The 13,608-nt window shown below is 41.6% G+C and overlaps 1 protein-coding gene across 2 annotated transcripts in view; it reads left to right on the top strand.

Moving 5' to 3' along the window:
* COL22A1 (collagen type XXII alpha 1 chain) overlaps positions 1–13,608 on the top strand; it is a 227,815-nt gene that overhangs the window by 172,693 nt on the left and 41,514 nt on the right. For both annotated transcript variants that reach the window (XM_048287054.1, XM_048287055.1), the window contains exons 38-43: positions 1,770–1,823; positions 3,528–3,632; positions 4,082–4,126; positions 5,833–5,910; positions 9,344–9,379; positions 10,279–10,332. In XM_048287054.1, coding sequence (XP_048143011.1) covers positions 1,770–1,823; positions 3,528–3,632; positions 4,082–4,126; positions 5,833–5,910; positions 9,344–9,379; positions 10,279–10,332 — 372 coding nt within the window. The remainder of the gene's footprint in view (positions 1–1,769; positions 1,824–3,527; positions 3,633–4,081; positions 4,127–5,832; positions 5,911–9,343; positions 9,380–10,278; positions 10,333–13,608) is intronic.

Genomic DNA, 13,608 nt, shown 5'->3' with positions numbered 1-13,608 from the left:
TGAAAGATCTGGAGGCAGCTGGGAATGGTGTATCCATGAAATACCTTAACATACTCATTTTATCAAGGGGAAGAACAGAGCTGCTTCATTCCTCACCAAATTGTCAAAAGCAATTTTTGCTGCCAACTCTTCAAAAGAAACAATTCCATGTTTACTGTCTCTTCAGTTTTGTTTTCTTTGCCTTGTTTTCATTTGTCCTCTCCTTTTGTAAACATGACTTCTTGATACAAAAATAGTGTGGTAAACTGCCACTTTTATTATGAAAGCATGTAGGCATTTGAGCCTAAAGAGCCTTGAAATCAATGCAGCGTCCCCCTCACTGGGGGGTTCATCACCACTATTAAGTTGTGCATGACAAAACACTTCATATTTGGTAAAAACATCTTTGGACTAACTCTACTCCCAGCTCCACTAGGGTAATTTTCTTTCTAATTCCTGGGGTTTCTCTGGGCTTAGACTGGAGTAGGTGAAAACCAGTATTACTGGGTTCCCTGCCGGCTCTGTGGCTCACATGCCTGAGCACACAGAAGCAGAGATGGCTTCAGTAATATTAACCCCAACAGCAAGGAGTTGAGAAGGGTCCTTGCATAGTGTTCCACAGAAAGCAGTTTATTGCTACAACTTGTGAAGGGTTCTACAGGCAAATGACCCTGAGCATGTGACAGCTCAGGTTTAAGTACAGGGGTGTGGCTAACACCAGGAGCCAACCGGGGAAGCTGAACTGGGGTACATTACCATAACCGAACACAGCATCCTGGGAGAGGCTTCTTTCCCTCACCATAACCGAAGTCTTTGGCACCACAGACTGTCTTACCAAGAGCTCTCTCTGTCTCTTGTACCACAGGTCAATCGGCCACCACAACCAGCATTTATACCTCAGGATATGATGTATTCAGGCACAGTGGTTTAGAACACAGCACTCTTAGAACCAGAGTTTACTACCTGGGCAATCTAAGAAAACCTAAATTACCTTTCTACTAATTGTTAAGATACATTTGGTTTAATTGTATTAATGTGATGATTTCATTTCAAGCTGAAAGGTGATCTTGAAAATGAAGAACTTTTCAATTTCATATTCCATTAACTTCTATACCAGTAATACCAATATATTACCTATAAAAGCTAATATAGTTGGAAATAATTTTTACTGGTGCAGAAAGGAAAATAATTATCACATCCATTCTGAGGTCAATCCAATCTTAATGGTGCCAAGACATGATTTCACATCTTAAAATGGAGTACCATTCTAAAATGTGTTTTAGTGGGTTAAAAAGTTACAGTATTTAATTTATAGCTCTAAATCATCTATATTTTGACACGGAGTCTTTTGAGACCTGCCAAGACGTTAAAAGGATTGAAAACTGAAATAGAGGAAGAAATGAACATTTCCCAGTGTTGGGAGGCTTTTGGCTTCTCTGATACAGAGGTGGTGATTGGGGGATTGTTGGTAGCATATTAGGAGCTGCTGAGGATTTCAAAAAAATGAAAAAAATAGTTACTGGTAGCATGCACAAATCTGGTACTAGCTCAGTTTCTGCTTTTTCTGTTCAGCTCTTTTTTTATATTGAAAGAGAAATTCCTCCTTTAAGGACCTGTTACACAGCTCTTCTGTGGTGTTCTCTGGATTACAGGTTTTCTGTATTGGGAGATGTAGAGCTGATACTGATCCTTGAGATAAACTGTACTGAACCCACAGGTCTGCCCCTTTGTTTAGGATCCAATACTGCCTACAAAAAAACTTCTAAACTTTAAATTTCTTTTCTCTGCAGGGTGTGCCTGGAGGCCCTGGACTCCCAGGAAAGGCAGGAGAAAAGGGGGAAAAGGTGAGTTGATTCTTTGATGGATTTGTTTCTTTTTTTTTTTTTTTTTTTTTAAGTATTTTAGGTAATAGGAACAGATGCAGTCTGAACTGGGAAATTATTTCAAAGGTTCATGGATGGTAAAGACACATGGGTTCATAACATCATCTTGTCTGAATTCCTCTATTACATGTGCTGTCAGGTTTTCACCCAGTTGCAACTTTATAATTTACCTAATAAACCACTGAGATATGACTGGATATAGTGAAATCACTGCTACACAATTATAGTCTTCTGCTGTCCTCATTACCAGACAAGAGTGGACATTTGGTGTCTTAAGGAGCTCCTATTCATCTCTGTAAATCCAAAGCTGGAAGAAAAATTGGCTTTCTGTCCCGTTTCATGAGCTTTCTAAGGCCAGGGGGTTGGGATTTGGATTCATGTACCTCAGAGTGCTTAGCATGCTGGAGTCCTGATCTTTGCTTGCTGGAGTAGGAATGATTAATCAGAAACATGGCCCCCTGTATCCATGTATTTGGGGCTTAAAAGGCTTAAAAATCCTAGCTCCTTCATTAAAATCTTCTTCCAAATTACTGAGTTCTACCTCAGGGTCCTGTGAGGACCAAGGGCTCTCTCATTCAGTGTTGCAGAAAGAGTGATGCACTTCACTCACAAGAAGGAAGCAACAGTATATTTCATTGATACAAGACACCAAGTTAACAAAGTTCAATGGTAAATGCCATAATGGTTTAACAAGATTCAATGCAAGGTACACTTGATTATTTACTGCATTGAGGACAGGGTCAGACAAAACCGTCAGGGAGATCCTTCCATTGAGTCATGAGGTTCAGAAAGGATCCCTTTGTGTTTTAAACTCCTTCTCAGAGAGGAGTTTAGGTGTGTCTTCATCCAGACTTAGTCCCAAACGTGATCGCTATTTTGTCTAAAGCATTATATGTGCACAACCAATCCTTTATATAACTTAGCTAAGTTATATAAAGTTTCAATTCACTTATTCCCATTCTGTTTGCTGAGTATCTGATGTGATAAGGTGGTAATTTGAGGGGTAACCTTGAGAGGCATCCATGCCAAGGGGAGATCTGGCCATGCAGCCCACTGCAGGCCCTGGGCTGTCCACTGTTTATGGGGTAAGATGGTTGTCTCATATTTTCATACTGACTACAAATGTTCATTTCTCCCAAATTTGTGAAAACATTAACTGTGGTTAGGTGGGCACATTGCCCAAGCCAGCCCTTGCCTGTAGGTTTGTTACCTGCCTCCCCTGAACCCACTGTGAATCAGATGCAGCCATCACAACCAGGTGCGTTCACTGCTACTGCTGCTGGCAGGTGTCAGTTGGGCAGGATCACAGGAAGCAAAGATCACACTGGGATCAGGGCACATTCCAGCATTTCTCAGCGTCACAGCAGGGATAACCAATTTTGACAAGATCAGGTTGGGGTGTGCTCCATGGGGAGAGCACACTGCCACATTTAGCTGGTTCCAAAAACATTCTGAAGTCTCCTTTTACTTTCCTTAATGGAAATTACAAGTGCCTTGAGTTTACTGAAGGAAAAGACGTCCCATAAAAGAGGGTTTCCTATGATACCAAAAGAAATCCAGATGAGAAAGGTAGGAAAAAATCCATGTCTTTCAGTCCTAGTGAAAGATCCGAGATGGGGATAGTCTATAGTATTCTAATGAATTCTGATGGATTGTTTTCTATAGGGTGATCCTGGAAAAGAAGGAAAAGTGGGTTTACCTGGGCCACCTGGTGAGCCAGGGCGTGCTGGAGAGCCAGGTTTGCCTGGGAAGGGTAAAGATGGAGAAAGGGTAAGTACTGCTGGCAGGCTTTGTGCTTGGCTTGTTCAATATGAGACAGACAAGCATGACTTCTGCAGGAGAGTGTGGATTTACCTGAATCCATGAAAGGCCTGCCTGTACAAAATGCTCCTGATCCCATCTCTGCATAAAAAAAAATGTCAGAATTGAAGCTGTATTTCTGAAATTTACATTGAAAACAGAGACCTCCACAAGGAGCAGCCATTGTCCCTGTGACTAGTACAAAAATTATTAGGTTGATGGAAGTTCCCTTAAAGCATTTAATTCTTGCCCAATTAGCAGATTGTTTAATTTGGTTGCATGTTATCAGTAAAATATTGCCAGGATGGTGTCAGCTCAGGAGGGCGGTGGTGGGATAATTTCTGCCTTGACTGTAGCAAAGTCTGGGCTCTGTTTGGCTGGATGGTGACTGTTTTCTTGTTTTGCTTCTGTCACTTTAGGGGGAAAGAGGACCACCAGGCTTGCCAGGACCCTTTGGACATAAGGTGAGCATGGGCTTCATTGTGGATTGTTCCTCTTAATTGCTTGAACTGGAGAAAAGAACATGGTGCAAACATGGTCTGTTTTCCACTGGAAAAGAGAGTTTGTGGAGCTGTGACTCAAAAATGCACTTCTAGTCTTCTAGGAGGTTCCTTTTTTAATTATGCCAGTATCTCTGTGGATGTAAATACTCAGATATGAATTAGCTGTGTTAATTTTCCACATTTAAAATTCCTTCCAGCACTATAATAATTCAACATAGATGGAGGTCTAAGTGCACAATTCTTCAGGGAAACTGGGACCGGGACCCTTTAATCCACACAACCAGGGAGACACTTCACGGCTCAGGGATGATCTGCTCTCAGGACCACCTGTCAGCCCTCAAGGAGAACCTTTCCCTAGCACTCATTCCCTTCACTTCTCTCCAAGGAGGATGAAAATTATTTTACAGTGGAACCAGGTAGTCCTGGTTTCCCCTCCTGTATTGAGGCAAAGACTACCTAGTTGAAGAGGTTGATGACACTAACTACTTCTGCTGAAGCTAATGTTTATTCCCTTATAAGCACACAGAAAAGAAAGGAATAAAACAGCAAAAATCTTTGATTCTGGGAGGATCTGGATTGTGCTTGAACCCTCAATCAGGCACTTCAGAAATTCTCCTCTTCAAAATGACCCTGTTCTGATCTGGACTGGAATAAGAATCAGATGTTGAAACAGTTTCTGTAAATGATAGAAGCAGGATTATAGCAGTATGAGACTCAATCCATCTACCTCTCATATTTTTGAAATAACCAAACTGCTATGATTTTTTTTTTGATGCATTTTGTACAAATGCATTGTAGTCTTTTCTATGTATCTTTGACAGTTCAGAACACAGACCTACACCCACACAGACACACACTAATAGACTGAGAATTAATATAAAAGTCAGAAAAGAAATCTCATTAAGTATTCTATTCAATATCAACAGAAGATGGTAAAAGTCTTAATTGTGTGTGGGAAAATACTATTGAAATTCTTGTATTGAAATTGTCTTTTTGAATAAAGTAACAGATAAGGGATGTGTGGAGTGTTTGAACTAATCAGAATGTGTTTTTTCTCACTGGCCTTGCAGTATTATTTCTTTGTAGTATAAGATTAGCTTAAGAAGAAAGCAAGAAAGGGGAAAAATAGGAGTTATTGCAGATTTAAATTTGAGTGGGCAGGATCCACAGGTAACAATTTTTCTATCACGCTTCTATATAGCTAGAAATAATGTCATAATAAATAGCATAAATAAGATTCATCATTATAAATCTACTGCCAATGTGAGACCAAATCTCACAACTGCAATGCAATGCATAAAAATCTTATTGATTTTTCCCTATAACTAGAAAACAGATGTTAAATTAAAGTATTACAGCTGAATTCTTTCTTAGCCCTCTGTTTGCAGTGTACATTGAACAGTGTCAAGCTGTTTTCTGTGCTATTCAGGCTTTACTTTGAAAATTCTGTTTTTTAGAAGGGAAGCCTTTCCTTTTCTAGTACAGTGCTAAAGAGAGAGTGGTAAAAGTGTTGACTTATTTTTTTACCAAAATAACTTCATACACTTCTGTGAGTAGGCCTATGTTGGTAAAGGAAAGGAGAACAGTAAGATGCAATAAAACTTCCCTAATCCTGTCTTCCCCAGATAAACAATCTAAAAAGCCTTTATCTCCTTCCTTCGTTTCAGGGTGAGAGGGGAGCTCCTGGCCTCCCTGGACAGCCAGGAGACAGAGGAGTGCCAGGAATCGGCCTGGCTGGACCCCCTGTAAGTAGCAGGTCCTGCTGCAACCTGTGACAAGGTGGAAAATCAGGCATTGCCACCCGGGGAATGCATTGTCTGTGCTCGGCTGTGCTGAGAGCCTGGGGAACATTTTGCCTTCTGAACATGCAGATTCCAGACGAGTCCAGAGGCTGGCATTTGTGGCTCACGTGTCACATGTCTGTTATGAGGGCTCCTAATTCATTCAGTTTTAGTTGAAACAGAGTGCTGAAAGTGCTGTAGGATTGACTGGTGTCACTGGCTGTCACTCCTGAATTTTTTGCATCATCCTGGCACACTGGCTGTGGATGAATGGAGATCCGTGCTGAGCCAGCAGCTCTGGTCTCCTGAAAAGATATAACCTTGCTGTTGTATAACCCCTGTTGGAAGGGATGAGTGTGGCACACATGCCCACATCAGTGACATAGTGACACTCTGACAGCAAAATGCAAAATCAGACTGCTTAAACTGCTGTGTTCCAATGTTGCGGTGAACCATGACCAACCCCAGGGCCAGCCGGATCAAGTGGCCCAAAAGGTCCATTGGTTTGATGCTTCCACAGCCCAAAAGCCTTGAACATTCAAAAGGCTGTGAAAAATATATAAATCCATGCCTTACCATTGGCTGCAGCCCTCCCCTCCACTTATTTCTCATATTAGGTTGTCTTTCCAGAGAGTTCTATGTTCTTCGGTTGTTAATTGGCCCTTGTTACTCCTCCCCGCCTACCCCTTCTCCCATTTGCTGTAATTCCTTCTCCCCACCTTGGTAACACCCCCTGGCTGATGTTCCATTGGTTATATGGGTGTGTTTTCCATGCCCATATGGTGGGGGTACAAGACCCCCTGCAAGCCATGTTTCTTTGGCTTTCTCTGTGGATTTTTCTCTCCAATAAACCCTCTCCCCTCGCGAAGAAGTCCCTCCACTTCTTTCCTGCCTCCTTCGCGCACCTGTGCCATCAATGGGCAAGGCGAACCCGACCCGAAGCTTCTCCTGCCCTCCTGGGCCACGATCGGTTTCCGTCCTCCCCTCTCGGAGCAGGCAGAAGATTGCCCGGTGCTGGGACAGCGTGCTAGCCGGACGGCACCACGGCATTCCAAGAGGTCCATCCTCCCCATAATTTCCCACAAATACTTGGTTGGTTGGACCTCATCCAGCTCTACCCTCACCTCCTGAGTATCAGCTGGTCACAAGGTGTATTTGGGAGTCTGCTCTGGAAAATTTGGATTTTCCTGTTGCTGGGCTTTGATCACTCCAGAACTTGTCATGTACAACTCCTCTAGAGATGAGAGGGATTTGGGAGTGCTCTGGCTGTAATTCTGCTCAGACACTTCCAGATACGCACTGAATTTGTTAGTGGAATATGTTTAAGAGGAAGCAAATGCTATTTCTGGCTGTAATTGCTAGAGGACATCTGAGCCCTTGCACTCTTGCAATACCTCGTACATGCCATGATCCTGGACCAATCAGTCAATGTTTGGTAATCAGTGCTCTGTTTAAATATAAATGTCCCAATTAATACAGGAAATTGCCTTGAAATGATAAGTCATATTTCTGGGTAATGGATTGAAAAATCTGACTTTCTGAGGTGTATCTCCACAATATTTGCTTTTACCATGCTGAATTCTATCTGAGTTAAAGCAAACTGGGTCAGTCATGTTTCATACTGTGACTGTATCATGGTTTTCATGGTCCTCACAGGGTTACCAATGACTGCAGGTTTCCTGGGTGTCATTTGTTATGATTTATCTAAGGAACAGTGATGTTCTTGCACTTCTCAATGTTCAGCCATTAATTAAATTAAAATTAAATTAACAAATGAGTATCTGGCTTGTTTGAAAATTGCTAACTAGTGGATTGTCTTTAATTACAGATTTTTAGATTCAGTCCAGGGCTAGATGAGTTCATGTGTACATCCTGATGTACACAAGATGACAAAGTTGTTCTTCACTGGGGATTTAGCATCCTCATATCCATAAACACAAATGAGTAAGAACTTGACTCCAAATGCAGACATCTCTTGTCTCACACCAGAAGATTTTTTCTTTGTCTTCATTATTTGCCCACTGTCAGGATGTGTAGCCACCTACATACCACACTATTCTCAAATTATATGTTTTATTTATTTAATTTGCTTTACTAAATGCTTTAAAAAAAACCAAAAAAACCCAAAAAAACCCAACCAAACCAAAAAAAACCCAACCAAACCAAGATTATGGTGGTTTTTTCCACTGTAGATTCATCATAACTTCAGCTCCAGTGCAAAGACTGGAATTTGAAAAAAAAACTTTGTATAACCTTGAATCTAGCAGACTGTCACAAAGACTGAATCCCATAGTAAAAAAAAAACCAGAATGAAATCAGTGGAGCTGCTTCAGTGCATATTACACACTGAATTAAAGGTGTCAGCCTCTACCCTTTTTAGCGATGTGACAAAATTGTGTTTATAATACTTCAGCTTCAGAGCTGAGAGCCAACAACTCTTTTTAATTGGAATTCTCACCCTGTTTCCTCCTGTGCCCTTAACCTCTCTCAGGCTTTGCTCCCTGCACAAAAAGTATATATAGATGAGGTTTTTTTTTTACCTTATCTGTTGAAGTATTGAGTTACAATTTACATAACCCTTAGCCATAAACTTGAGCATTAACAGAGTGTTATTCCCAACAGGGCAGGAGACAGCTTGGAGAATGGGGTGAATTCACATGTTTATGCTGAAGTTACCCAATGAGTGCATACACAGTATAAGTAGAAAGGTTTCAATCTTGCCATGCCTTTCCTTGTTGATATTAATTAAATTATGCATTTAGCCATTTCTTTAGCACAGTACTAGGGTGTCTTTCATGGAGGATGGTATGAGGATTAGTGAGTTACTATTCCTGAAATAGAAAGCAAAAGGAGAGGAGTTATAGTGGTAGTCAATTTATTCAAGTCTTGTTTAGGGTGTGTTTAGAATACCAGATCAATTCACCCATGCTGGATATGGTACTGCATTACTTCTGTGGTGTTCCTATAGAAGTGGGTACCTTCCAGTGACTCACTCTACTCAGCTGCACATTTTTAAGTTGCATCCCCAAACAAACAGCATGCACAAGCCCACTGGACCCCCTGCTTTGACCTAAATTAAAGAGCACAGAAGTTCTGTGGGATGTTTTTTCTTGTGTAAGAGGTAGCTGAATATAGTGTTCTTCAGAACCTGGGAGGCTTGTCCTGTCTCAGCCCAAGAGATGTGTGGGTGCTGTGGTTCTGTGTTTGCAGACCCAGCCAGGAGCGAGGCTGAGCATGGATTGTCCACGGGCACAGGCAGTGCACACACACCCACCCTCATGAGTGTAGGACACAGTACAGTGCAGAGAATAATGCCTGAATGCAGGACCCACCCTGGTCAGCCAAAGGGGGATGGGAATTTTAAGTGTTTTGATTACTGTGTCTTTTCTGTTTGCAGGGCCCTGCGGGACCCCCAGGAGACAAAGGGTCACTGGTACAGTATGTCTTTCTAGCTATACCCGCATTCTTTGGGGAGGGGACAGCCACACTGAATGTGTTTCTACCAGTGATTTCATGAGGGCATGTGTAACTGGATTGGTTTTGCTCAAGGAATGGTCACAGAGGGGCTGACCCTCCAAAGGGAACTTCTCTTGTGTATTACCAGGTACTTGTCTGCAATATTGAGTTGTGAAAAAGAGTTAAGAGTCTTGGCCTGGTGGCAACTTTTCTTTAGTAGTAGTCCTACAAGAGAAATGAGTTACTTGTTTCTCCCTTCATTCAAAAAATTATTTCAAGGCACATAATTCAAGGCACACTGCTTATAGCCAAGGCCTCAAAGGTTTAAAATAAACCATTTTAAAACATTGTTCTTACTTAAATCTTACAGATTTCAGTATTCATCAGACACACTTTAGTCCCTCAACATTCAGTTTTTCAAGGATGCAATCCATTGGTGTGGAACAAACAACTGTGTATCATGGTTTCAGTAGGCACTGGCATGAATTTCCAGCTCAACAGCCAGTCCTAGCCAGTGTGATAGCCTGGAACTGAGGAGATGGACCTTCTTTTGTCTTGTGCTCTCCTGTGCTCAGTCATGTTTTCTCCCTGTTCAAAAACCTGCCTCCTATAAAGAGTCATTATTACCTCTGCAATCAATGTATGGGAAGCTTGACTTTAGTGATGCACATGAAGTCCCTTGAGGCACAGAAATGACTGATACCAGGATAGTGCAATGTGAGCTGTAATTTTTTTTCTTAAACTCTCTCATAGTTGTGTAGGTGCTGGTTAATTTTTCCACCAATAACTATTAAGTTAAGAATTTCTTCTCTTCAGCTAAGAAGCACTTCATAAATACTACTCATGTTACTGGGTTTGTCTATTCTTTCCCACCAGGGTCCCCGTGGTGTACCTGGTATCCCTGGACCACAAGGGCCTCCTGGCCAGGATGTAAGTAAAATAAAAGTGAAGTGCTCAAGAAATTTGCTTGGATCTAATTTCCTTGAAAATTTGTGCTGATAATCAACTGTAGTCACTGATTGTTACTAGGATTGTCCAAGGGAAATGATTTGCGGAAGTGGAGCTCTTACAACTTAGGATGTCAAAGGGGAAAATAGTTGGAATAAGGAGGATTGCTTCAAGGAAAGTAGTGGGCTTCACCACTGAGACATTTAAAAATGACACTGGAAAAGGGACTTGGCAGCATACACCAGGGAAAGACCTCACATTGGAAAAGGATGGTAATTAGGCTGTCCAGGAACTTCTTAGAATCCACTGAGATAAGTAGCCTGTAGTATTTCTGTTAAAACAGGGCCACAGCTGTTAAGAAGTTCTTTATGAGTTCATTTTGCTGCTGCTATTGTGCATGTTTGAGGACATTTTAACCTCTTGGTGTATTGTCCTCCTGCTGTCTCAGTGGGTGAGTCATGGAACTGAGGAATAGAGAGGAACGTGGCAGACTCCCAGCTGGAAAGCTGGCCCCTCTTTCTGCCTGGTTCTGCTTCAGTGCTGCATGAGAAAGAGGAGAATTTTTTTCCTCTGTGATGTGGAAACCAGTCCTCTGAAGGAGGCTCTGAAGATTTTGAAGGGCTTGATCTTTGGATTTGTGCCTGTTGAGGGAAGACTGTGGGGAGAGGGAAGTGGCCTTCTGTAACTCTCCTTCTCAGTGCTACTCCATGATCCTGATATGTCTGAAATGGGTACCAGTTTTCACCAACTCCACTGCAAGGAATTTCCAACCCTAGTGTGGCTTTATTGACATCCATCAGGCGGCCTAAAGGGGGTACTCTCCTGTGGGAAGAAGGTCTAGTTTTCTTCCCAGAGAGGCTGTGGATGCCCCATCCTTGGAAGTGTTCAAGGCCAGGTTGGATGGGGCTCAGAGCAACCTGATTTAGTGGAAGGTGTCCCTGCCCATGGCATGGGTTTGGAACTGGATGATCTTTAAGGTCCCTTCCAACCCAAACCCTTTTAAAATACTATGATGCTGTACTTTGTCACAAGACAAATGATTGTGCCAGGGTATTCTTCCACAGCCCATGTTGAAATGGTCCTTTGCCTCCATCACCCTGTGTCCCTGAGCAGCCAGAGATTTGGGATTGATTGTGTCCTGCTGCCTGTCCTTAGAACTTGTCACCTTGCCTCAGATGTTTGAGATTTTTAATCAAGAAGTTTTGAACACGAGATAGGATAGATGGGTTTATTGGAGCTGTACTGTGCAAGGGGAGTGCCAGAGGCATCCTTTTGGAGTCTCTTTCTGGCTCTGCTCAGATCAGTGTTGACTGGTCAGCTCTTGGAGATGCAGCTCTAAGGTCTTTACATTTTTCTTTTCCCTGCAGAGATTTAATCCAAACACAACCATTCTTTGGGTTACTTAAAAAGCGCATTCTCTATTACACTCACTGCTTTAATTGCATTCAGTATGTCGTTTAGGACCTTTCTGTATTATTTGATCACCTGTTAAACCATTCTACCTGTGTTTCAGGAGGTATAAATGGAGGTACAGGGCACATTCCAACATTTCATGGTGCATCAGCAGAGATAACCTATTTTGACAAGATCATGCATTTGCAGTTTTCTGATCTCTTCTTTATTTATCTCCTGATCTATCTTTATTTAACTAGCACAAGGAATTTTTTGTTCTGCTTCTGCACTCTTGTATGTCAATGCAGTGTTCTTGTAACCTCTGAAACATGTCCATTTTTGTACTCTGCTGTGTTCACATAGAATATCATTGGATAGGAGAACTCCAATTTGAATTGCTAATAGGAATTTGCCGTGCAACTCCTAAGCCATGCAGTGTCAATTGCTTGAATGACTTGCCTCAGTGTCTTGTACTTTGCTGTGGCCTTTGCAGATGTATCCCATGTTTCTTTCTGAGACAGAAAATTCTTTTAAATCACATTTGCATACATTAAGTTACTCTCTGAATTATTTTTTCCAGTTGCAAACTCACCAGATGCTTGTGGAAGTGCCTGCTATAAGTTGCGTTCTCTGATAAAGCAAATCAGATTTACAACTGCATTTGGGGAGGTGGAAGAGTCAATACTTCTTTTGCAATAGTTTTGGCTAGAATTCTCTCCCATAGGTGATTAAATTGGGTTTTTTATATTACAGATTTTTTCTTTTCCCCTAAAAGCATGTGTCATACTTTTTGGGGATAGCCCAAGGTCACATTTTGAAATATCTGTTGGCTACTCAATCTAATATCAAGAGTTCTCAGGACAGTGACTTGTTTTATCAAAATTTAGGTTTTGAAAATACTTGCCTAGGTTTACAGTACAATTGTGCTGGTTTGGCCTTGTTCTGTTCCTCTTAACAAAAGCCTTTCTGTTTGTTTGTCCTCTAGAGTTCATTATGTCCATAAACCCCTACAAATTCTCTTATTTTGGGACAAAGCTGGGACATGCTTTCTTCTTTTATATAAGTTATTTTCTTGTCAGTAAATTTGCATTTTTTTTCTGATTAACTAAAGCTCCAGTTCTTAAAGCCTGAAAATCACTTTTTTCTAGGTCTTTTTTTTTCAATAATATGACTAATTTTTTCCATAACAGAACTACTATGTATTGTGCTTATTTTAAGGACCTCAGTCACTTAAAGAAATTACTTTCTCTTGCTTTGGGAAAAAACAAAATCCAAATCACATTTTAATCTGGCAGTATTCCTGTATCAAGCATTAAAATAGTGTAGTCTTAAGTGCCTTCTGTCAGAGAAGTTGGCCAATCTCCTAGTCTAAGAATTATAAAAAATTATTTCTACATGTTAAATGATGTTATATGCAGTGCTGTCTCCTCCAGCTGCTGCAGATGAGGTCTCTCAGCTTGGTAGGTGCAGGTTTAGATTAGGTATTAGGAAGAAATTCTTTACTGTGCATGTAGTGAGGCACTGGAGCAGAATGCCCAGAGAAGCTTTGGTTGCTCCATCCCTGGAAGTGTTCATGGCCTGGCTGGACAAGGCTTGGAGCAACCTGGTCCAGTGGAAGGTGTCCCTGCCCATGACAGGGGGTTGGAATGAAATGATCTTTAAGGTCCCTTCCAAGCCAAACCATCCCATGATTCTATGAAAAGGTTTATAAGAAGATGTAAGGCAACAGGACAAACCATGGTGAGCAGGTGCAGGGCTCAGCCAAACAAATGCACCAGCCAGCTCTGTGTTGACCAGCCCCTTTTATACCCTTTTCTGTTTTACCCCCCTGTTTGTTACTCTCTCTTCCCCTGCACAGCCCCTCAT

Source organism: Corvus hawaiiensis, chromosome 26 (genome assembly GCF_020740725.1).
Source record: "Corvus hawaiiensis isolate bCorHaw1 chromosome 26, bCorHaw1.pri.cur, whole genome shotgun sequence".
Classification (NCBI taxonomy): Eukaryota; Metazoa; Chordata; class Aves; order Passeriformes; family Corvidae; genus Corvus; species Corvus hawaiiensis.
The sequence above is the reverse complement of the archived record's forward strand: the minus strand, read 5'-3'. Positions and strand labels throughout refer to the sequence as shown.